The sequence below is a fragment of the Leptidea sinapis genome, chromosome 16 (assembly GCF_905404315.1).
Source record: "Leptidea sinapis chromosome 16, ilLepSina1.1, whole genome shotgun sequence".
Lineage (NCBI taxonomy): Eukaryota > Metazoa > Arthropoda > Insecta > Lepidoptera > Pieridae > Leptidea > Leptidea sinapis.
This window is the reverse complement of record NC_066280.1, coordinates 9,668,613-9,692,925: the sequence shown is the minus strand read 5'-3', so window position 1 is coordinate 9,692,925 and position 24,313 is coordinate 9,668,613. Positions and strand designations below refer to the sequence as shown.

The following is a 24,313-nucleotide window of genomic DNA, read 5'->3' as shown; positions in this document are numbered from 1 at the left end:
AAATTAAATTTGTCTTTTAGACTTAGATATCTTTTCCAGGGTATCTTTTTGGTATTACATATACATCATCAACATTTGTTTGTATCACAACTTTAATCAAATTTGAAATGTAGTTATATCCAAAAAAGTATTCCTTTAGTGGTGAAATATAAATATGCTTATTTAGTTTGTAAATTTCTTCACAGCTCTCTCTTGCTACCAACTGGCGCCAATTTTCTTTCATAATCTCGTGTACGGGAAAGCTGAAAAATATTAGCTTTTACATATTTGCGATGTAAATAAGTATCAATTATCACTAGGTTACGATACTTCCGTGATAACGTGTAAACAGCACTAGTATGTAAGCATTCACATTCTTGCAAGGCGTTCATATTACATGAAATACAATATTACTAATCATTGCTGGCCTTTAAATTTTTTTTAACATAAAACAACGTATGCCTATTTTTATACAATCTAATTAATAAATCTAGTAACATAGAACATGTAAGCACCAGCTTTCAAATAAAAAAATAATTATGAAAATCGGTTCACCCAGTCGAAAGTTCTGAGGTAACAAACATAAAAAAAAACATACCGACAAATTAAAAACCTCCACCTTTTTGAAGTTGGTTAAAAAGAGCGACTCTATTGTTTTCATTTCTGACTGTGTCCTTTCATCTATCTCATTCTTACAAGCAGGTTTTGTCAATAATTAGTACCATTTTTGACATTTTTTTAAAAATTTGTTTGATTATGAGTCAGCATTAAAAAATACATACAGCTTCAAATTTTCACCCATCTACGATCAACAGTTACTTTTGTATCGCGATATTAATATCGGCAATACAACGTTTGCTGGGTCAGCTCGTTTATTATACAATTTGCAGAACAACTAAAATCCATGCTTTGTTCAAGACTTTTTGACATTTGAAATGACTTATTATAATTAGTAGCGGTGGCAGCGGACACTGATAAAGAAGTTGGAGTAGACATACCTCCGCTTCAAGCTTTTACGAGTTAGGGCATTACTCTGCCCGATGACTGTTTCAAATATTAGTCCTTGCGTCATTCGTAATTTATTCATATAAGCTTGGCCATTTAATCTATTTCTTATTTAATTTTACAGTTAATTATTTAGATGTCAGCTTGTTTGTGAATTATTGGTAGGTGGTATTAAAATTTGGTATAAGAATCCCTTTTGATCTAACCTAGAATATCTATAACTCTTTTTTTATGCAAGACTGGGCATAGTTAGTTAAAATTTGCGGAACCCTCGGCTGATTTTTTTAAATAATTCGTTTTAAGATATATACCTGAGTTCCAAAGTGTAACAAGTACGCCAATATTTTTTATAAGTCTAGAATATCAATCCATAAAAACGAAAAAAAAAGAAAACCATAGTGGGCAACTTATAAAAGTAAATACAAGATTGGACAATGTCAGACCAAAAAAGGTGACGATTATACCAGTTACGGGTAGCCGTCTTGAGAGGTTTAGAAATAATTTGGTAAATACAATACCATTTTTACACTGTGGCGAAACTGCTAATTTTCACTACAACTTAGTCTTCAATTCCTTCTGTGAGGAATTTGACAGGATTTTTACTCCAGTAACGGTGACAGTAAACAACAAACATAGTTTTAATGATTGGGCAACAATGAGTATCCACAAAAGTCGTAAACGCTTATATGACCTTTATTATGAGAAACATTACAATAATAGTGAAGAATTTAAAATATATGCAAAAAAATACTCCAAGCTCTTTAAAATAGTTTGTCATGAAGCGAAAACACGTTTCATTGCAGATAAAATTAAAAACAGTAATAATAAAGTAAAAGCGACTTGGAGTGTAATTAACAATGAAACTGGTAGATCGAATTGCCGTAACACCTCTATCTGTTTAAATATTAATAATCGGGTTATAAATTCGGAAATAGAAATTGCAAATGAATTTGATAAATACTTCTCCGAAATCCCGATTGTCACGACCAAATACCTTAACTCTTCGCCAAAAGCAGCATATGATATGCTTAAATTACACGTACCAGTATCTTCTACTGACTTGAAATTTAAGTATGTTACAGGTAGCGATATAATAAAAATCTTCAAATTAATTAACCTAAAAAATACAAAAGACCTATGGGGCCATTCGACTAATATTGTAAAATACATACGTGACATTATAGCACCTGAATTAGCAATAATATTTAATGAATGCATAGATGAGGGTGTGTTCCCTGACCTCATGAAATACAGCAAAGTTATACCTTTGTTTAAATCGGGCAGTTCTTTTGACCCTGCTAATTTCAGACCTATTTCAGTGCTGCCTGTTTTTAGTAAAATTTTTGAAAAACTTTTGCTTCAACAGCTACAAATGCATTTTTGTAAATTAATGAACAAAAATCAGTTTGGTTTCACTAGGGGCTTATCAACAATTAATGCGGGTACTAGACTCATTGAGCACATCTTTGACGCCTGGGAAGAGTCACAGGATGCATTGGGCATTTTTTGTGATTTGTCAAAAGCATTTGACTGCGTCCACCATGAAACTTTACTCCTAAAACTAAAGCATTATGGAGTGACAAATAGAGCCCTAAATCTGTTAAAATCATATTTAAGCGAAAGAGTTCAGATAGTCGATGTAAATGGCAAACGGTCTTCGGGTAAACCTGTGGGAATAGGTGTTCCACAGGGTTCTATTCTCGGTCCTTTCTTGTTTCTTATATATATTAACGATCTACCGTTTGTGGTAGATGATAGCCATGAGATTGTATTGTTTGCTGATGATACTTCACTTATTTTTAAAGTGAAGCGACGTGCGGATATTGATGACGAGGTGAGCAATGCACTCTCAAAGATAGTGCGTTGGTTTGAGACGAAAAATCTGCACTTAAACAGTAAAAAAACAAAGTGTTCGGTTACGGTTAAAAACGGTTCATTACACCAAGGTACAAACCAACGTACTTATAAATGACCAGAGATTGGAACTTGTGGACACTACGGTCTTCTTGGGTATCACGTTAGATAAAAAGCTTCAGTGGGGTCCACATATTAGCCATCTAGCAGATAGACTCAGCTCTGCGGCATATGCAGTTAGAAAGATTAGAGAGAACAAAGTACACGAATGTTGCGACCGCTAGATTAGTGTACTTTAGTTATTTTCACAACATCATGACGTACGGTATATTACTATGGGGTCATGCTGCTGACATTGATATAGTGTTTGCACTGCAAAAGAGAGCTGTTCGTGCTATATATCAGCTTGGTTATAGACAGTCTCTCAAAGAAAAATTTAAAGAAATAAATATTATGACTGTTTATTGTCAGTACATTTATGAAAATTTAATATATGTTCACAAAAATCGTCACCTTTTTGCTCTTAATAGTGATTTTCATTATTATAACACTAGAAATAAGGGATTGCTTGTAACTAATTCTAGTAGGCTTCATAAGATACATAATAGCTTTAAGGGTAAATGTATACACTTCTACAATAAAGTCCCAGCCACTGTTCAGGCATTATCTATAAATAAATTTAAATGTTTTATAAAAAAATGGCTCTGTCGTAAATCCTATTACTCCACTGCTGAATATCTAAATGATCGGACAGCCTGGGACTAAATTGTGATTATTTTATAGCGACTGTACAATATTGTATATTTTTATTGAAAAGAGCGCAAAAAAAAGAATACTGGGAGAGTTTCTTGCGCCGCTTCTTCTCTCTCAGAGCGCCATTTGTTTCCGAAGCGGTAGTAGTATCTAGTAGTATAAGAAATGACATCAAAAAAAATTCTAAAGGAATCAATTTTGAGAAAATAAATGCCTTTTATGCCTTTTTATCTTCGTTTCATACTGTAACTACGTACATACTACATACAATAAAATACGTGAGGTCTTGTAGAGTTTTATCACAGGCTGTTTTATTCAAAATTCTGTTCAAAATTTATTCACATAAAATAGGTAAGTTTAGCTTTATATCTATATTCTATGAGACATAATACATTCAAACTGAAATGGCCATCCAGCACTTACGTTGACATTCTTGCATGCCAGATGCATAGTCAGTAGATCAATGCGGATGTACCATTCATAAAAGTTATTGAACAGCATAGCAACGTATAGAAGGTACCATCATCCAATAACATTCGTGGATAAAGTAATAAATATTTATTTTTAATAACAATTATTATGATATTAAATACTAGTCAAAACAAAATAAGGGCCACCACATTTTTTGAGTATTCTTGTAAATTCTTGAGGTTTAAGGGATGATTAATGATTCGATTGGATAAATTAATTGATTTTTATAGTAGACAAAATAAAATAATGATAGAAACAATTTAATAAACTGAGTGCGTGTAATTTTTCCGTGTGATTGAAGTAATACTAATTAATAATAAACAGATACACAGATACATTATAATTATATACATTAATTAAAACCGTGTTAGCAACTAAGCACTCACGTATTGCTGAAGAGCTAGGAGCATTGTTAGATTTTTACTATTTTTTCTCAGAAACGCTGACGATATATACCTCATCTTTTGAGCAAAGTAAGTAATAAAATCTCGTAGTTACGCCTAAACAAGTTTTGCTTCCAAAAAAATTCCTTATGGTTAGGTATATTAGTGAGATTTAATATTTATTTAGTATGATATACAGTTATATTGAAATTATTCATTAGAAAATATACACTTTTTACAGTTCTGTTTTATTCTTATTTATTAATGAAAGAGTAAATTATTCCTAGGAGTCCGCCATTTCATTTAACTGATTATTATTTACATTTTATATTCTATTTATAAATAAATAATACTTGCACGTTTTAAAAATTTTATTCATTAAATAAAATAATTGAAAGTAAGAAATTGTTGGTTACATTATTTAATTTTTTAATTAACACATATCAGTATGACGTTCTTATTGAATATTATCGAATATGCATATGGGTTGGAACCCTTTGCCTATCCTTATAATGGACGAAAAAACCAAAAACCGAATGGTATAAAACGTGACGCCATCAAGTCTGTTAGGGACATCCAGTTCCGTTGCATTATCGTACAGTTACCCGGTACCTAGTCGCGCCTAAAGAAGTTTTACTTAAAAAAAATTGACTCAACTTTTTCTAAAAAATTAATATTTTATGCAAAAATAATCAACGAGAAAAAAACATAAAGGGTTGGTTGATTTGTGACTTTCCTCAGTATCTAGTATGCGCTCCTCGTTTTTTAACGCACTCTTGAAAGCTAGATGGTACATTTTCCAACAGGTGAAAGAAACAGTTGTACTGTTTCTTGAGGAATTTGTTGACAGCTTGATTTCAGAAACTTTTTTTAGCTGTTTCTCATTCTACACGGGTTGGTTTGTGCTTCCAACACTGCGTTTCAGTTAATACCACATGTGTTCAATGGGTTTGAGATCCGGACTGCTTTCAGGCCAGGGCAACACCTGTATACCAACCTCCTCTAGGGCTTCTCTGGTGGCCCTAGCTGTATGAGCGTGAGCATTAATCGTACATCAGATGAAGTCTTGCGCCGATTCTCTGTACATAAGAGACCACATGGGGTAAGGAGCGGGCTGCAATGGAGCGTTCTCTGCGCGCAGTCAAGCGCATGTGGCGGCAGCCACTAGTTAAACAAAGGTGTTCTTGACAGAATCATCATTTAAAATCCGGTAGAATCAAGTGGTTCTAATAAATTATCAAAAACTCACTTTAAAAAATTATGCAGGCAGGCAAAATACTCAAAAAATTTTTGTAAACAAAGAGGCAACACCACTATAAATAATCAGCTACATACCGGTAAAAAAAGTGGCCCTTATTTTGTTTTCAATAATATATTATATGTAGAATAACTACCTACTATAATACTACCTGATCACACTAGATAAAATTACAATTTCCTAATTAAAATAATGAGTCTATTTAGATTTTCTATAAATTGAATAACCAACTCAAATTTAAATTAAAAGTTACAAATTTTAATTATTTATACATAATGAATTATTTGTAAATTTATATTAAAACCACTCTAAATAATATTTTATGAAAATAATGTCAAATTTCTGAACGAAGTCAGCCATTGATCATTCAGATTTTAGGCAAAAAAAAAATAATTCGACGGCGCAGCGCGGTTGGTCGGCGAACTGCCGAAGGGAAAAGAAAAATGGTGTAGAGTGTAGAATTATAAAGAGAAGGTTAGTGAAGGGTCGTAGAACATTTTATTTTGAAGCAGTAACATTGGTCACACATACAGTAAAAGTATTTGATCAATAGGTACTCTGATGAAATTTTGGCGAAGAATCGACTTCTATGTTTCGACTTTCGGCGAAGGCTTTGTTCGCAAAATTCCACGTGCCCTCCGCCATTTAGTATATTAATTTAGTATACGTAAAAGCCGCTCTATTTGCTTTTGCGTCACAAAAGGATCGTAGAACAGTTTTGTATGAACAATTGATCTGTTTATTTGTGATAATGAGTATGTATTGGTTATTGAAATCTTCAGGTTGATCAAATGACGGCGTGGTTTAGACGTGTACAAAAGCCGGTACCGGGCTAGTTAGCTGATACTATCGGCTAGTAATTGTCTGAAAGCATATTCGGATTAACAGTGTTGAACTATTACAGGATAACGGCCAAATGTGGGGAACATCATGACAACCGAGGGCGAGTTTGTGGACGGCTGGGTGGTCGCGCAAGTGCTCGGCGAGGGATCATATGGAGAGTGAGTGTCAATGTTCACCTTGTGTTGAGGATTCAGCTGCTTATTGTGCATTGATATGTATTTTGTACAGACTTCAAGAGGAATGCCAGAGCCACTTGCCTAACCTATTGTATTTATAAATAATAAGGATAAATTTATTCAGTTTAGTGAGTTTTACTTACTGAAATTGGTAACTTAATACTTTGTTTAATAATATTGAATTCCCATATCTTTGTGTATACATTTAATGGGCTGTAAATAACACAGCTAGTACTAATACATTCATAATATTGGATATGCTATTATTAAAATTCCATGCATTAGGTACATAATATGTCATTTTCACTTTCACAGTTCACAGATAGGTGAAGAATGTATTGGATAAGTCTAGTGATACTAAATAGTATTTGTAAGTTCTTAATATATCAAATATTGCTAAAGGCTCATACATAACAAACAAATTAGATTTATCTACCAAAAATAGTGTAATGTGCACATGTATTCTAATATTGTTTAACTATTATGTAGTATACATAGGGTCTTTATTTTTAAACCATAAATTACCTCTGATGCACTGTAGTTTAATTTGGTTTAGTGAATTATTGTAGTATTTTTATTCTTTCTATTGTATATAATAATTTGTAATGTAAAGACAACAGAAATTAACTGTTGTGCCTCTCTGATTATTTTTTTGTGGATCATATCAAAGCTTCCAAGGTAAGATCTTCCAGAACATGAGAAGGCCCTGCATCTATGGTTCTCTTTGTATTGCCTACTTTCCATTTGTAGGCTGAGTAATCATACTGTGAACTGCATTAGTAATTTATACAATAAGTTTGTCTTATTGGTATAATTTTTATAACATTTTAAATACCTGTGAACATTTTTTTTATTTATTTAAATTAAAGTTTACAAAGAAAATACTTACAGCTAGCGTCAGAAAACCACCTGGGTTTGTAATATATTATGCTAACAAAGAGTTAAATATAGGTATGTTAACTACAGAACATTGGTGCCAGTTAAATAAATTGTGTAAATATATTTATTTAAAGTGACTTAAAAAGTATGATTTCTGTTTTTTTCTAATATTACAAGGATTTATATGATCCCTTACATGAGTGGGTAATTCATTAATTAAGCGAGGGATTAGGTAAGCATTCATGCATTTGCCATAAATATTGAGGGAGCTCAAAAACGGCCCAAATGGCCGTCCGCTTGCATACAGGATGTGGTACTTTATCCCAGTATTTAGTATGGAAAAAAGTTCTCTTTTAAATTTGAATATTTCATCAGTACCTGCACCAGTAAAATTTTGCAATGTTTAAAAAGTTCAGTTTCGGAATAGTCACTATAATTTTTGTTAGGCAAAAGTTTTAATATTCTTTTTTGCAGCTTAAATATTTCATTCAAATATGTACATCCTTAACTACTCAAACCATACTGGATATAAGATTGAGGTAGAGAATTGTATAACATTAATTTTACTTTAAAGGGAATACAATTTCTTAAAATTGTCATATTAGCTTAAAATTGTCTAAGCTTATTGCAGACATGTTCATTATGGTTACTCCATTACTCCATATTTATTTGGATATGACACAAAATCAATATATTTATTAATTATTATTAATAACTATTACTACTATGAAAATGACAATTGGGTATCTCAGGTGAAATTACCTACCATACATAGTATTGTAGTTTACACATTTGGTAAATTAAGAGCACAGTAGTGTAGTGGTGTACTACCATCAGAGGGACAAACGGGCTGGCAGAACATAGGTAGATAAATGCTAATTTCATTGCTAAATAATTAACTTATTATTTTGTGTGAAAATGCCTTGGGGTTAAAAAGCTTTCGGTCAAGTAAGAGTGTGCTTCCTCACATCCGCACAATGTTTTCTTTCACTATGAGAGCATCAATTTAACATACATAATATGAATTTGGAAAGTCCTAACACATTGTTTTGTTTCTTGGATCCCTTTATAAGTGTTAACATACTTTGCTAGCAAATATCGTATCTCATAATGTTGACAATTGTACAGGTCAAACAAATGCATGGGTATAAGTAAGATTTAATGTATGTATACACTCTTTTTTTCTTTGGCTACTATTTCTGTTTAACTATTGCGGTTCATGATGTACAGCTTGGTGACAGACTATGGGTATTGGGTATGGCACCCTATTAGAGAGGTGTTGCACTTCTATAGTAGTGCTGTCGAACATTTTCCATTACAAAGTTAATACTAACATATCTATGTTCAGATTGCTTCTTTGGATATCCCCATTAGATATGTTTAAGTTTTGCCAATGTTTTTTTTTTGTTACATGTACACCTTTATAGTATATGTGATGTTTTTTTTTTTTTTTTATGGAATAGGAGGACAAACGAGCGTACGGGTCACCTGGTGTTAAGTGATCACCGCCGCCCACACTCTCCTGCAACACCAGAGGAATCACAAGAGCGTTGCCGGCCTTTAAGGAAGGTGTACGCGCTTTTCTTGAAGGTACCCATGTCGTATCGTCCCGGAAACACCGCACAAGGAAGCTCATTCCACAGCTTCGTGGTACGAGGAAGAAAGCTCCTTGAAAACCGCACTGTGGAGGACCGCCACACATCCAGATGGTGGGGATGATATCGTAACTTGTGGCGTGTCGTGCGAAGGTGAAATTCGGCGGCAGGAATCAGGTTGAACAGCTCTTCGGAACACTCCCCGTGATAAATGCGGTAGAAGACACACAATGAAGCGACGTCTCTACGCAACGCCAAGTGATCCAGCCGTTCACAGAGTACTGGGTCCCCGACAATTCGAGCTGCTCTGCGTTGCACGCGGTCAAATGGATCGAGCTGATACTGGGGTGCGCCAGACCAGAGATGACAGCAATACTCCATGTGAGGCCGTACCTGCGCTTTGTAGAGCGCTAGAATGTAGGCCGGCTTGAAGTATTGCCGTGCTCTATTTATGACGCCCAGTTTCTTTGAAGCCAGTTTGGCTTTGCCCTCCAGATGGCCACGGAATTGGCAATTGCTCGAGATTTCGAGACCCAGTATTCCGATACTAGGCGAGGCTTTAAGGGAAGTGTTCTCGAAGAGCGGTGATACGGCAAATGGGGTTTTTTTAGTGGTAAACGCGCAAACTTGAGTCTTCTGGGGGTTAAATTGGACAAGGTTCAACTTACCCCATTCCGCGACCTTCTCGAGAGAGGACTCGATAGAAGACACAAGTTTCTCCCGGCACTGGTCGACGTTTTCCCGAGAGAGACCTGCATGGCCCGTGTATACGGCATCACCAGTGCTGTCGTCTGCATAGCAATGCATGTTGGCGGTGTTTAACATATCATTGATATGCAGAAGAAACAGCGTGGGAGATAGCACACAGCCTTGGGGCACTCCAGCGTTCACGGGCTTGGGATTCGAGCAATATCCGTCGATAACGACCTGTATGCTGCGCCCAGTGAGGAAGCTGGAGGTCCACTTGCATAAGCTCTCGGGAAGCCCAAATGATGGAAGTTTTGCGAGGAGCGCCATGTGCCATACACGATCAAAGGCCTTCGCTATATCCAGACCAACTGCCAGGCCTTCCCCCTTGCTTTCAATAGCCGCCGCCCATCTATGTGTTAGGTATACCAGAAGATCGCCAGTCGACCGACCATGGCGAAAGCCGTACTGCCGGTCGTTGATCAACTGGTGACCCTCAAGGTATACCAAGAGCTGGCGGTTAATTATGCTCTCCATGATTTTGGAGAGTAGGGAGGTAATAGCAATAGGCCTGTAGTTTGCCGGATCCGAACTGTCTCCTTTTTTTGGGATCGGATGGACAAGGGCTGACTTCCATGAATCAGGGACTACGCCTTTTGAATAAGAGTGCCGGAATAAACGCGTTAGCACCGGCGTCAACTCAGGGGCACACATTCTAAGCACGGTTGGAGAAATGCCATCCGGTCCGCTCGACTTCCTGACGTCCAACGAAAACAGAGCTCGCCTAACAGTTTTCTGTCGGAACTGTACTTCAGGCATGTAGCTCTGACACTGCGGGATGGTCGGCGGTGTTTTTCCGTTGTCGTCAAGAGTCGAGTTGGAGGCAAAAAGAGTGCACAGGAGATCGGCTTTCTCTTTTGCCGTATGGGCCAGGGTGTCATTCCTCATGTGCAACGGCGGCATGGACGGCTGGTTGAAGTTACCAAGAGCAGCTTTCGACAACGACCAGAACTTGCAGATTTTGACGACGTGCTTCGATTTCGCACGGGCGATTTGCCGCTTAAAAAATCTGGAGGCACGGTTATATTTCCTCTTCAGAACTTTGCAGTTCGGATCCTTTGAGCCCAGCGCCGCAACCCAAGTTCGATACGCCTGTTTTTTGCAGTCAGATGCTGCTTTAACTGACGCATCGAACCAAGGCTGTGATCTGCCACCGATCGGTACTACAGAGCTTGTACATGTTGAGGTTATCCCGTAGAGTGCGGCTGCTGGTTCACTCGCGGTCGGGTGCGTGTGTAGCGCTGAAGGCGGTACGCGGCGGCGAGGAGGGCAGTGAGGGTGTCGCGGCGGGTGCACGTGAGGCGGCGCTCCATCGAGCGCTGCGACATCCGCACGTGCTGCGATGTCTAGGCGAGCGACGGCACGGCGGCGTGCACTACCTGTTCCTGGAGTACGCGCAGGGCGGAGAGCTGTTCGACCGCATCGGTAACTGAGGCGCGGGACGGGCCGGGGCAGGCTGCCCGAGCTCGTGTGACGCCGCGTGTTGGTTGGCAGAGCCGGACGCGGGCGCGGGGGCGGCGGCGGCGCGGCGCTGGTGGCGGCAGCTGGCGGCCGGGCTGCGCTACCTGCACGCGCGCGGCGTGGCGCACCGCGACCTCAAGCCCGAGAACTTGTTGCTGGACGCCCGCGACCAACTCAAAATATCAGACTTCGGCATGGCCACGCTCTTCAGGTGAGTCGCCCACATCCCCCCCGTCTTGCCGCCGCGGCCACGATGAGAGCCAAGTGTTGTCCGGCAGGCGCGGCGGTCGCGAGCGGCTGCTGAGCCGCGTGTGCGGCACCGTGCCCTACGCCGCGCCCGAGGTGCTGTCGGCCGAGGCGCGGCCGTACCGCGCGCCGCCCGCCGACGTGTGGAGCGCCGCGCTCGTGTTGGTGGCGCTGCTGGCCGGAGGTACGTCTCTGCAGTCACTTGTCCCCGCAGCGCGCGTCATGCGGCGGTCTTGTCTCGTTTCTTTGGTATCCTAGCTGTAGGCGTTTGTATCCCTAAAGTTATGGTACCGAAGTTACGAGTGGACGCGCACCTTCTACGAGGGAAGCTATCGTAATTTGAAGAATTTTGTGAACATCTGCAGGATCGTCATCAGCGAGAATTATCAAGCTGAGTCCCTGAGAGAGACAACTGTTCGTAATGGGGACTTTGTGTGTCGGACAACATCGCCGCGACATTGTCGAACTTGTTCCTTGTCGCACATTCGATGAAGAGTAGTGACAGAGTGGAGCCGTCTAGTTAAGATCATTAAATACACTTGGTTTTGTTTCGCAAGTACTGTTTAATCCACCATCTTCTCTTCTCTTATGTTCTTGATGCATTTATAATTATATAAGCCGCACTGTACCACACTACCTCTTCCGGAGACATGATAGGTTCGACTGAACTAATGTAGACGGAGACAAGACATCGCCCGATGTCTCCCGGACACATGTCGCTCGACAATTGTTCCTAGTGGCCTCGGCTTAAACATTAGTAACAAATAGCATACTAAATCTATAAAAAAATTAAGTATTTGTAAATTATTACTATATTAGATTTAATTTATCTACAGTTAAAATATTAATATCATAACATACACTATCTGTTATGCGCTATTGTTATGTTGATTATTAATTAATCTGTGACACACTAAAAGTTTACTGTTTATAAAAAAAAATAGGAGGATGACACGTATTGGCATTACGTCGGATTGTCTTTGAGTGGTGCTGAGTCGATAAGATTCTTGCTTTAACTTTCTTGGTTTGCGACGCCCATGGGGTGAAGCCGTAAACCTATTTTGTGAAGTTTAGTTGGGTCAAGTGCATCCTGCAGCCAGGACACCAGCTATGGACGTCATCAAAGGAAGTCTTTTCTTTTTTTGTTATAGTTCCGCGTAGTTAGACTCAAAGATTATAAATACATTTGGATGATTTTTCCGCCGTTTTTGGTATATTTTCGATGAACTGTGAATTTCCTCTTTTATAGTCATCATACTATTATTATTAATATTGTTGTTGTAATATTCTTAATATTGTTATTGTGTTCTGCAATCTTCAATATTTCGATAATTTAATTACTTCCACTGCCCCAAAGATGAATCCCATATAATATATTGGATTCATTGGGTCCCTTTTTGATATTATCAAAGTTGGTTTAAATATGGATTTTATATAAGAAGCTTCTTATCTATAGAGAGCTTGCTATTTCGATCCAGCATCCAGTAAAGTTTTCAGTGTCGTTTACTGTTTGTTACTAGCCAATATGGCTGTGTTGTCAGCATAGTTAGCATTCATGGCTCTGTCTACTTGTGGTAGGTATACAAAATGGGTTCCAATATCGACCCTTGAGGCACACATTGCTCATATATTATACAATTACGATTTTCATTTAGACTCTTTTACTTTGAAGATTCTCTCCGTGAAATAGGTTTTCAGATTAGTGTAGTGTAGCTGTGTGGAAGTCTTGTACTCAACTTACTCTGATAACCTTCTTGCCAGACCCCATCTAATGCCTGTGCGATGTCTTAAGAATGCAGATTCTTAACTACTCTATGTACCTGTAATACGTTTATATATATACATAATATATTTTTACCTATAGCTAAATTGATGGTTTCGGATGGTATTATTGTTTTCTAATTATACAAAGTTAACTCTAATTATTTACAAATTGTAATTATGTACCCTCATAATTTTACTTCTTACTACTTCAATTGTTCATTAGTCGATATCTATGATTAGCTCATGTGTTGTTTATTGTACCTTTTTTATATTATATGCAAATAACTGTCGATATTGAGGGAAATAAATAATAATTGATATTTCAAAGCTTTATGTTTTAAATAAAATTGTATTTGGTTTAAAATATACATTGGTATGCGTAGAAATATCGTATTTTATTATTAATTTCCACGAATGGAAACGGTCGTCGTAAGGAAGATGTGATGAGCTTGAGGCGGAGATCTATAGACCTTACTTAGACTTAAGTCACGTAAATTATAGCTAATTGTAAGCTTAGCATAAACATTAGTAAAACATACTGAGTTTAAGCTGCGATAGCCGAATACAAAATTCAAGTTCGCGTTTTATCACAATCAGTAATAAATATGTTTTATATATAAGTGTTACGGAACTAAGTGGTGGGAGTGTGAGGCTCCTTTGCACAGGATTCCGGCTAGATTATGGGTACCACAATTTCTGCCGTGAAGCAGTAATGTGTAAGCATTATTGTGTTTCAGTCTGTATGGCACCGTAGCTAGTGAAATTACTGCGTAAATAATAACATCTTATGCCTCAAGGTGTCGAGCGCAATTGTAGTGTCTCTCAGAAATTTTGGGTTTTTCAAGAATCCTGAGCGGCACTGCATTGAAATGGGCAGACCGTATCAATTACCATCATTCGACCGAACGATTTGAAAGTCTCGTCCCTTATTTTCATAAAAAAAAACGTTGCGTGCGTACAAAGTACACGTGTCAGAAGTGAAACCTGCATGGTGCATGAACCTCTAAACTGCATATGAATTCCTGGTACGTGTTGCTAGGATGACACATGATTTCAACCGCTATGAAAGACATTCCTACCACCACTAATATATTATATAATAATATGTTCTCCTGGTGTCTGTGTAGTAATACGTAGTGCGATTGGAGTCTGAATATATTAAGGTATACTCGCGCCATAGTTAAGACAATCTCTTCTTTAACTATGATTGCCTGGTACCAAAATATTGTATTATGCTTCCTATCTCATTATCTCCCATGTAAAATATTATGAATTGATGTGACTGCTCTTTTTACTGTCGCTTTTTCGTTTCATCGACTTTCAAATCACAACGATGATAAAGAAGTTTTCACTTCAATAGTATGCATATTTCTGTCTCATACTTTGCCGGCTTCATCCTACACATTTTTGTATTTGTGTCTCTTACCTGTCGTTTTTTCCGTTGCATCCGGTTTGAAATCACAGCGATTTTAAAGAAATTTCACTTCAAAAAGTCTGAGCCAAGTCTAAGTACGCTCTAAGGATCTGAGCCTGAGCTTTGTCGTGCAGAGCTGCCGTGGGAGCGCGCCGACGAGAGCGACGCGCGCTACGTGCGGTGGGCGGCGCGGGGCGTGGCGGCGGGCGGGCTGTGGTCGCGCCTGCCGCCGCCCGCCGCCGACCTGGTGGCGCGTGCGCTCAGCCCCGCGCCCGCGCACCGCGCGCCGCTCGCAGACCTGCTGGCCGACGGCTGGCTGCTGGACGAGCGCAGCGCAGGTGACGCGACACGCTCCTCACACTATTGTTACTACTGTTGGCTAATGAGTCTCTTTGCGCAAAATATACTACTTACTGTCTTATTCATAATGACTTGAGATTTAAAACATCGCTAATATACCTTGTTAAAAAATGATATTCATAATCGCATATTAGAACTAAAACGCATCTCTTCGATAAAGCTGACGTGACTTATAGCAGCTAGGACTCGAACGCAAAAAACATGGCCGACATTGATCAGCTGTTCGTTAAATAATGTGATAAATAGCTTCCCGCTCAAAGTTGTTGGATATCCGTCATACATTGACAACCGACAGACTTGAAAACTTTGATTTTTGAAGTTTGAAATCATTTTGACAACCGAGAAACCATTGAAAAGATGTCTGTTTCCATTGACAGTTTCTCATTAAATTAGTTAAAATCATGTTTTTTGTACAAAATGGCAACATTGCGTAGGTACTATAGAGACGTATTAATGTTACGGAAGATTTATCTATCAAATATGATTAATAAACTTTATCGAACTTTCGATAGGCTTAAAACACCTTTTAACTAATATAGCTTTCTACCTTCGAAAAGCGTTTTATTATGAATAAGACAGTTAGTGTTTAGTTACGAAATGCAGAACCCACAAATGCACATAGTCTAAATTTAATTTTTTTCAATAAAAATATAAAACGGAATACAACTGCAATTTGTGTTCTAACATCATTTATTTATTATAAACGAGCAAACTCGTACAAATCTTTATTTACTTAGTGTGCTGACTTCGACGTGCAGCGAAGCACATGCTTAATATTGTATTTCTGACATTCAGTAGTTGCAATTCAGCACTCCGCGCGATCTATCGTACTGTAATTCGCCGCGTATCAATCCAGCAATATATCGAACTCAAAATTTGTGTCTTAATTTATCATACATATTCTATAAGTTTATCATTTAATTATCATACAAAACCGTTCTTATTTATGGTCCTTCGAGCCGATTTATAATTTATTTATAAGTTTTGCTAACAAGTTTACATTTAGTTACGACCAGAATTGACATTCGTATTATAAATAGAGATGCAGACCCAATTACAGGCAAACACAGCTTGCGTTTAAACAATATCGCTTGGTATGGATACAGATTAAATATTAATAAAAATATGGAAGACTAATAATTATTACGAAAATTTGATTTATTCGGAAACAAACATTCTTAATTCAAATGTCTGATTATCCTGTTTTATGTTAACCTATAGTTCCATAAACTTATTATTTTATTACCACTTAATTAATAGTCACCTGACCCGCGTCACTTCCTACCAGCCACACGTAAGATTCCTAACATTTATACACCTTGGCACTACATTGAAATGGGCATGGCGTACCATGATGTTCCATCTGGTGAACAACGTCCTGCCCATTTCACTTCTTATCATAAAATATGTAAATAGTAACCACATAATCGACATAAGATATTTATCTAAACCTACTAGTTATGGCGGAAATTTGGGAATTGTTAGGACTTGGGGCGAGCAGCAGACAAGAGGAGGTGGTCGGTGAAGATGGAAGATGGCGGCGGGTGAAGTCGAGCGGGCGTTGGGTCAGGTACTAGGTGACTCTGAGTGAGTGCAGTTCTCAGAGACTTCTGGTGCCTCAGCCCGGCGCCCGCCCCGCGCCGCCCCGCGCCGCACCGCACGGCTGCCGCACGGCCACGCGGCGAGGTTCGATACTTTGGCGATTTAGCTCCATGACGTGCCGAGCTCATAAAGCTAGATTACCAAAGCACCGCGCCCGCCGGCTCAGCGTGAGACGACCACCGGTGCTCATCCGAAAATGTTCATATTTGCTGTTAATGTTTAAAAATGGGTTTTGTTCTTATATTTTAAATTTTGTGTATGTTATTATTATAAGGCTAAGGTTGTCGCGGTTTTGAGGTTCACTCGAAGCAATTAAAAACGCATGGATGATGATAATAGTCATCACAATGTACATAATTACTTCGAGCCGACTTCTCTAGAGTGATTGCCGATAGAGTTTTTTGGATTAAGCAATTTTCATACTCTTGTTATGGTTGGTGCTTCAAGATTTGTAATTTGCCGGAAGCTCGTCGTAGTAACTAAATGTGTAAGCTGTAATCCTTGTCAATTAAAATATAGAATCGTTATATTTAAAAAACTTGTATTTGTTAACATTTAACAAAGTAATGCCTGTATATTACCAGCTCCTAACTTATACACCAGCCACAAAAAAAGTATTTTGCTATGTATCACAACCTAAATATCATAATTTATAACAACTACAAACAGCAAAGGTCTCAGGAGAGATCCTTGGAACACACTAGAAGTTGTGGTGTAAAGCTTTGAAAATGAACTGTTTGTGATTAAGTGACTCTTTGAGACTCACCTTAAGCACGATTTATGCCAATAGAGATGTTGAGTTGGAGATTATGATCGACTTTATCAAATGCGTAACTGAAATCTGTTTGAATGAAATGAAATACTGTCAACGCATTCAGCTGAGACAAACGAGTTCCTACTTAAGATTTGAGTATTTTAATATGTATTTGCTCTCAGCAGAGTGATGGGGGGATCATTAGAAACATCATGTTTTCCTCCTTTAATATATTGGTACAATATTAGCTAATTTCCGTTTAGAAATAATATGTCCTTGTGCCTCATTAAAAATTGCAGAGAATTATAATCATAAAAACTCGACCTTTATTTGTTTTTTGTTGTTCCTGTTTTTGATGCATAATATTTACTAGTTTATTTTAATGGTTGTGAAAGAAATGCCATTTAATGTTGTTGCCAACGGGTCTGAGTTGCGTTATTTGAGCCAGCACATCCCGTACACCACAATCGGCACAGAAAAATAAACAAGTTTTTCGCTTCGTATTTCTTATTTACGTCATAAAAATTCTGTATAATTGCTACTTTGATTTGCTAGTAACCAATTATTTTTTAAGCTGTCACGTACTAGAATTTTATTTGTTTTTGTTAATTAAATTAACTTTTTATTTTTTGTTTAGACATCAGTTCAAATATTAGAGGCTAAAGTATGAAATTCGAAACACAGCTTGGATATTGCGAGCTGTGTCTACATCTAAAAATTACTCAAATTTCTTATCAACATATTTACTTTTAAAGCCAAATCAAAAAATATTACAAGTCAATCCAATGTTGTACATTTTTTAAATTTAGAATGTATTCAGGTGAAAAAAACTCTGAAATCTGAAATAAAAATAACGGTAATTTCATCCTTAAACCGCTTTTAATTCTTTAATTTAATTTTAATTTAATTTTAGGCGCCATCTGTACGCCGGATAGTGCAACTTTTTTATATGTGTGTATTATAGTACTAGACGTGTGGGTGTATTTATCGAAATACTTTATTCCATTGTTTTTTCTATTTACTATTTTGTTGTATAATTTACTTTAACTAAAATAACAGTTAGGCCCAGAACACACGGTGAAACGCAAATACAACGAAACTGCAACTACTAGTTACTTTTGAGTTGCATTTATGTTTCTGCCATAGATTCCGTTCAGAGACCACACATGACGCGACCAGTTTGAAACGCGTTGTAAATCAGTCGCATTGAAACCGGCGTGCAGGAAACTCGCGTTGCGTTTCATTCATTTTTGTCTTGGCGTCTTTTTTACAAAATGGCTGACGACGAACAAAACAACATTAAACATGTGTTAGAAGTGCAAAAATATCCTTGCTTGTATAATATCACACTATGAAACTACTCTCGCAAGACTGAGACTGATAAAGCATTCTATCAGTTTCTTGAAATTCTTTGGCAGCCACAAACATACGACAGTTGATATTCTTCTCAATGTAGGGATGTATCCACATAGTTCTTCTTTTGTGCCTTCTTCTTTGTCGAAGATACAAATACATAACCACAATTTCTTCGTTACTTGAAGAACTCATTATGCACACGTATTTCTCAACGAAAACCGAAATGATTGTGGTTGCAGGGTGTGTGGAAAATGGTTGAAACTGGTTTCAAATCAATAATTTCCAAAGGGTTTTGTTGCATTTGCGTTTCACCGTGTGTTCTGGGCCTTAATCAAGTATATCTTAAAGTACTCCTAAACGTAATTAAATTAATTCTTTCGGTTAATTATTTCGAAATGCGAAAAGCACATTGTAGCTGTTCTCAAGCAGACGCTTTATTGTTTTGAAAGTAATAAGAACTGTCAAACTTTCAAACTCCGTTTCTATAACTGCATACAGATGGCGTTAGCTTCAGTGAAAATAATGTTCTTAGTTACCGACTACCGTGTCATGACCTTATTGTAAACATAACTCTAAGCTCGCTCGGAAATAATAACAAGATGTGTAAGTAACACGAACAGAATTTGTTTAATCAACTACCATGATGCTTAAATATGATTAGTTTCTTGTTTTTTACTGTATATTTCTAATAGATTATCGATAATTGTTACTTGTAGGTCTTATTTTATTGCGTTATTTTACACCTCTTGTGATTACCCCAAACTTATGTACATAGATCAACGTACCTTAGTTTTCTGTATGCGTGAAATAGATAAAGTAATAATGAATATTTCTGTGGCTGTATACTTATTACTGTAGGAGTAATAACTACAGTTAACTGTGCACCCTTCGTTGTAACAATAAGGAGTATTAAAACACGAATGTGGGTTTGTTGTGTGAGATAATAGTATCACATGAGTGTTTTAATACCTAACTATCAAAAATTGCATACAAGACTTTATCTACACCCATAATATGAATCCTCTATAAAAGATTCTGAAACAGCTAGCAATAAGCTAACATTAAAAAAGCCAGTCCTAGTAACCATAATATCATCGGAAATGAAACGGAAATCGGATGTGATAATGTTGTACTGAATTTCATTACAACACTCGTTTGGATGATGTAATGGTTACTAGGACATTGGGTGTTTTAATGTTGGCAATAAGCTAACTGTTTTAGAATCTTTAATAGAGGATTTAGGTTAACAAAAGCACGAGTTTTATCTGAACTCTATTGTGAACAAAGTGCGCAGTTGATTTGGACGAGTTATAAAATTAATAATGTGATCTGTATTATGTTGTGTGCCGCAGACGAGACAGACCACAAGCCCGTGGCGCGTAGCGAGCGTGCTTGGTGCTCACAACCGAGCCGGGCAGAGGTGACCGACACGGGGGCGGGTGCAGAGGAACTGAGCGCCGCCGACATGGAGCAGCTCATCAGCTATTCGCAGCCCACGCACCCCGAGGACCTGCTTCTTGCCGATGGTACGTTTTGGCAGCCCGTACCTCCATAAGTTTACCCTCGTTTTATTCTGGGTGCACATACTTATCGCCGACGACAATCGCCACGACAACCCAGTGAATATTAACTCCGACTTAACTTTCCAACACTGTCCCACTACCATTGCGAGACGATTCGGTCTTGTTATCTCGGATTTTTCGATTTTTTTTCATTTTTATTGTATTATTTCGTAATCTTATCCGTTTGGCTGTGTTTTCATATACACACAGTTTATCACACTTAAATATTGCACGGATATTTTACTTATAATCGCTCAGGTTGCGATTCTAATATCAACATAATTAGAATGCTCAAAAGAAGTGCTAGTTTAGTCAGTTACAGATTGGACTGTTATCCATATTGTGGCCTAACAACAGCACAACAAAAGCCATATTAAGGATGAAAAAACGAAAGTTCATAGAGCTTACAACATTGCATTAAAGATAAATTATTTATAGTAAATGCCCTCTGGAAGAAACTTATTCTGTAACAGTCCAAGAAAAATGTTCTACCCAACTTTGGAAAGACCTCCCCTGTGTAGATACAATATGAGCATCTTCGAAGAGCGTGCACGATAAAACCCGCAACGATATTCCCCTGGTGTTGCAAGAGTTTGGGCGGCAGTAATCACTTAATACAAGATGAACTGTACATAAATTAATAAACAAAATGGCGCGTAACAGAAAATCGTGACGATTTGCTATAATATTTCTCTCATGCGTCGATGAAGAAGTTTCACTTCAAAAGTGTGTGATGGACTTGCAGGTAGCGGCGAAACACGCGAGGCGGGCGGGCCCGGCGTACTGCAGCAGCTCGTCCGGCGGATGACGCGAGTGTTCGTGAGCTGCGACGAGGCGCGCGCCTTGGACGCTCTGTGCCGCGTACTGGCCGCGCGCTCGCATGCCGCGCGATATGTCACGCCGCGCACTGTGAGTACCGTCGTCTTGGGACTTGTAAATTCAAATTCGAAAAAAAATTTTATTCATGTAGGTCACGGAAATGACACTTATGAATGTCAAAAAAAATAAAAATATTGTTTCTTATTGAATTTACCGCTACTTCGTAAAGGGTTGAGCTAATGTGAAGAAGTAGCAAGAAACTCATTGCCACTCTTTTAAGTCAAGATTTACATTTTAATTGTTTTATCTACACCCATGCTTTAAATCCTCTATTAAAGATTCTGAAACAGTTAGCTTATTGCCAACATTAAAACACCCAATGTTCTAATAACCATTACATCATCCAAAAGAGTGTTGTAATGTTGTACTGAATTTCATAACAACACTCCTATGTTTTTTTTTATCCCTTCATGCGCAAAGAGTTTTAACAGACAGCCACATTCTTATTGCTCGATACGTGGTATCTGTATGAATTTCAAAAAATGAACATTTTCGTTTACGCGCGCTCCACACTCCCAGAACGACGCACGCCGTAAAAAAAAAAGTAGGTTAATCGAATCCCCGCCATTTTTCTTCGATATTTTTATTGTTTTGTTTACAAAAAATGAGCGATTCATTTTAAATGTTGCAAAAGAACATTATATTCGAGTGAATTTTAATTATTGCACTATACAAAATGTAAATTACTACTAAAATAAATAATTGTTTCATTAATACTTAGTTTATTTATATATAATCAGTAATGAATGATATTAGGTAAGTAAGCTAACTGTTCCAGAATCTTTTAGAGTATTCATAGTCTGGTTGTAGATAAAGTCTTGTATGCAACTGTTGATAATTATTACTTATTACACAACAGTTGTATAAATAACTATTGCAATTAATTTCAATTACAATATATGCAAAGTGACGTAACAAAAATACTCAAATGTCAAAAACTGAAATACGAGTAAGTCAAAAAAGAAATAAAATTAATTAATACTTATAAACACAAGAGTTATTGAGTATAGTAGATGCATCAATCCACACATGCCGTAAATAAATAGAGGCATTATGTGAGCATTTCATAAAATAAAATATTCAAGCAGACCTCCCAGTAACAAGACCATCCAGCCACCACGAGTAGCACCCGTTCACGAGCATGACGCATGGACCAGCCATCGCCTCCCTAGACTATATTTTAGGGAAGAGAACGACCTGCCCCATTTTTGATATACAGTGTTATTTTCTAGGGAAACAGCACAAATGCCCAGGATCTCTTAATACTACAAAAACAGTGCATACGCATACTGGTCAATATAAAAATTACAGACTCATGTCTACCTCATTTCAAAAAATATATATCTTCGAAATATGCAAATTTGTGAAAATAAATTTGCATACTACATAATAACGAAAAAAAAGAAAATAAACCCCGTCGATTTCCCGAAAGACATACAAATAAATTTAACCTTCCGTAACCAAAATTTTAGTACTATATACATAAATATATAATAATCTGTTAGACAAAATACGAAACGTAGGCAACTAAATTAAATTTGACAAAACATTAAAAATCTTTTTATTAGAAAAGTGCTATTATGCCATAATAATTTTCTAAACGTCTTAAACGAAAATAAAATAAAAAATTGTGAGCCGTCACGGGACGCCTGGCAGATGTGAAGCATCGAAATTATTTTATAGTTACAATAATTAGTAATAACACAAAAGTATAGATTAAGACAGGAACTAAATATGGCATAATATATACATAAAATACAATATTACAAATTTTCTCCAGAAAATGGTGACAGTTAAATTTTAATCTACCAACAGAGTAGATTATACAATTACTATATTTTTACAAAATATACACGTTCTTAATGCTGGCAAATGCACAATTGAATCATAAAAATACAATTTACTTACTGATGACTTGGTATTGTATCATAGTGCGATTTTGCTTTCTTTGCAGGAGGCTGCACACTTTCACTTTCTGAATTATCGCTATCAGACATATTTGATCGTTATAAATAATAAATATAAGAAACTAACAATGAATGTATTGTGTAACAGTATGTAAGTCAAATAAATATATAATTAATACTTATATTATTGTTAAAATAATTATGTAAGTTCTGTTTTACCACAATAAACAGAACTTTTGAAATTCTGGTTATAATAAGGGCAAATTTTAATAATGTAGGTAGTAGGTTGAATCACTGTTTAAGCATTTACTAAACAAATGAAAGTATAATAAGTATTAGTATTACATTGTTAAAATAATTATGTAAGTTCTGTTTTACCACAATAAACAGAACTTTTGAAATTCGAAATTACCACAAGAGAAAGTACTACGTAATACGTATAGATGGCGGTAACAATAATATAGCGTGGCAAAACGTCGCCACGGCCTGTATCGCCACGCCAACAACCAGGTTTACCCTCCGCCTATAAATGTTTCACTTCAAAAAATGGGTCTCCCTACCTCTGTTCAGACCAAATTGTGACACCCAAACTGGGTATCCATATACTACCTTCTACAATAATTTACTCCAAATGTTTATATTTAAGGAATGTGTTTATGGAATTGAAATATAATGCGTCGTTGTTGTCGCAGCTGGCCATCGATTGCGGCGAGGTGAAGATGCGTGCGTGGGCCGTGCGCGTGCGCGGCGGAGCAGCAGCCGAGGGTGCCGTCATGGTGGAGTTCCGACGATGGCGTGGTTGCGGGCTGGCGTTCAAGAGACTGTACCGAGGACTGCGGGACGCGCTGCAGGCAGCCTGCGAGGAGCGACGCATGGACCTGACCTGACGGTAGCCGGCCAACATGTTATGTATAGTTTTGTATTAAATCAATTTTTATTAAAATAAATCAGTTTGTATTAAAATAAATCAGTTTTAAATTGTCAATTAATTCTCTTCATTCATAACAACCGACGACAAACATGCGAATAGATCCCGACTACGGATGGAGCTATTGTTAGTGTCAA

The 24,313-nt window shown here is 37.4% G+C and overlaps 1 protein-coding gene across 2 annotated transcripts; it reads left to right on the top strand.

Annotated features, from left to right (window-relative positions):
* Positions 1-6,081: 6,081 nt before the first annotated feature.
* On the top strand, positions 6,082-24,233 carry LOC126968702 (serine/threonine-protein kinase grp). Of its 2 annotated transcripts, XM_050813781.1 has the most exons (9): positions 6,082-6,177; positions 6,608-6,704; positions 11,142-11,368; positions 11,438-11,615; positions 11,683-11,834; positions 14,963-15,166; positions 20,253-20,426; positions 21,208-21,371; positions 23,941-24,233. In XM_050813781.1, exons 2-9 carry the CDS (start codon positions 6,634-6,636, stop codon positions 24,133-24,135), a joined length of 1,365 nt encoding a protein of 454 aa, XP_050669738.1. In that variant the 5' UTR covers positions 6,082-6,177; positions 6,608-6,633; the 3' UTR covers positions 24,136-24,233. The 2 variants fall into 2 exon arrangements, with proteins under 2 accessions (XP_050669738.1, XP_050669739.1); XM_050813782.1 differs by lacking the exon at positions 14,963-15,166.
* Positions 24,234-24,313: the final 80 nt, after the last annotated feature.

What these genes read in the sequence shown, in the direction of transcription:
- LOC126968702 (XM_050813781.1), top strand. Translation starts at nt 6,634, where the DNA reads ATGACAACCGAGGGCGAGTTTGTGGACGGCTGGGTGGTCGCGCAAGTG. An exon ending in GGCGAGGGATCATATGGAGA is followed by an intron (nt 6,705 to 11,141) that starts GTGAGTGTCAAT and finishes GTTATCCCGTAG; the next exon opens with AGTGCGGCTGCTGGTTCACT. An exon ending in GATATGTCACGCCGCGCACT is followed by an intron (nt 21,372 to 23,940) that starts GTGAGTACCGTC and finishes TTGTTGTCGCAG; the next exon opens with CTGGCCATCGATTGCGGCGA.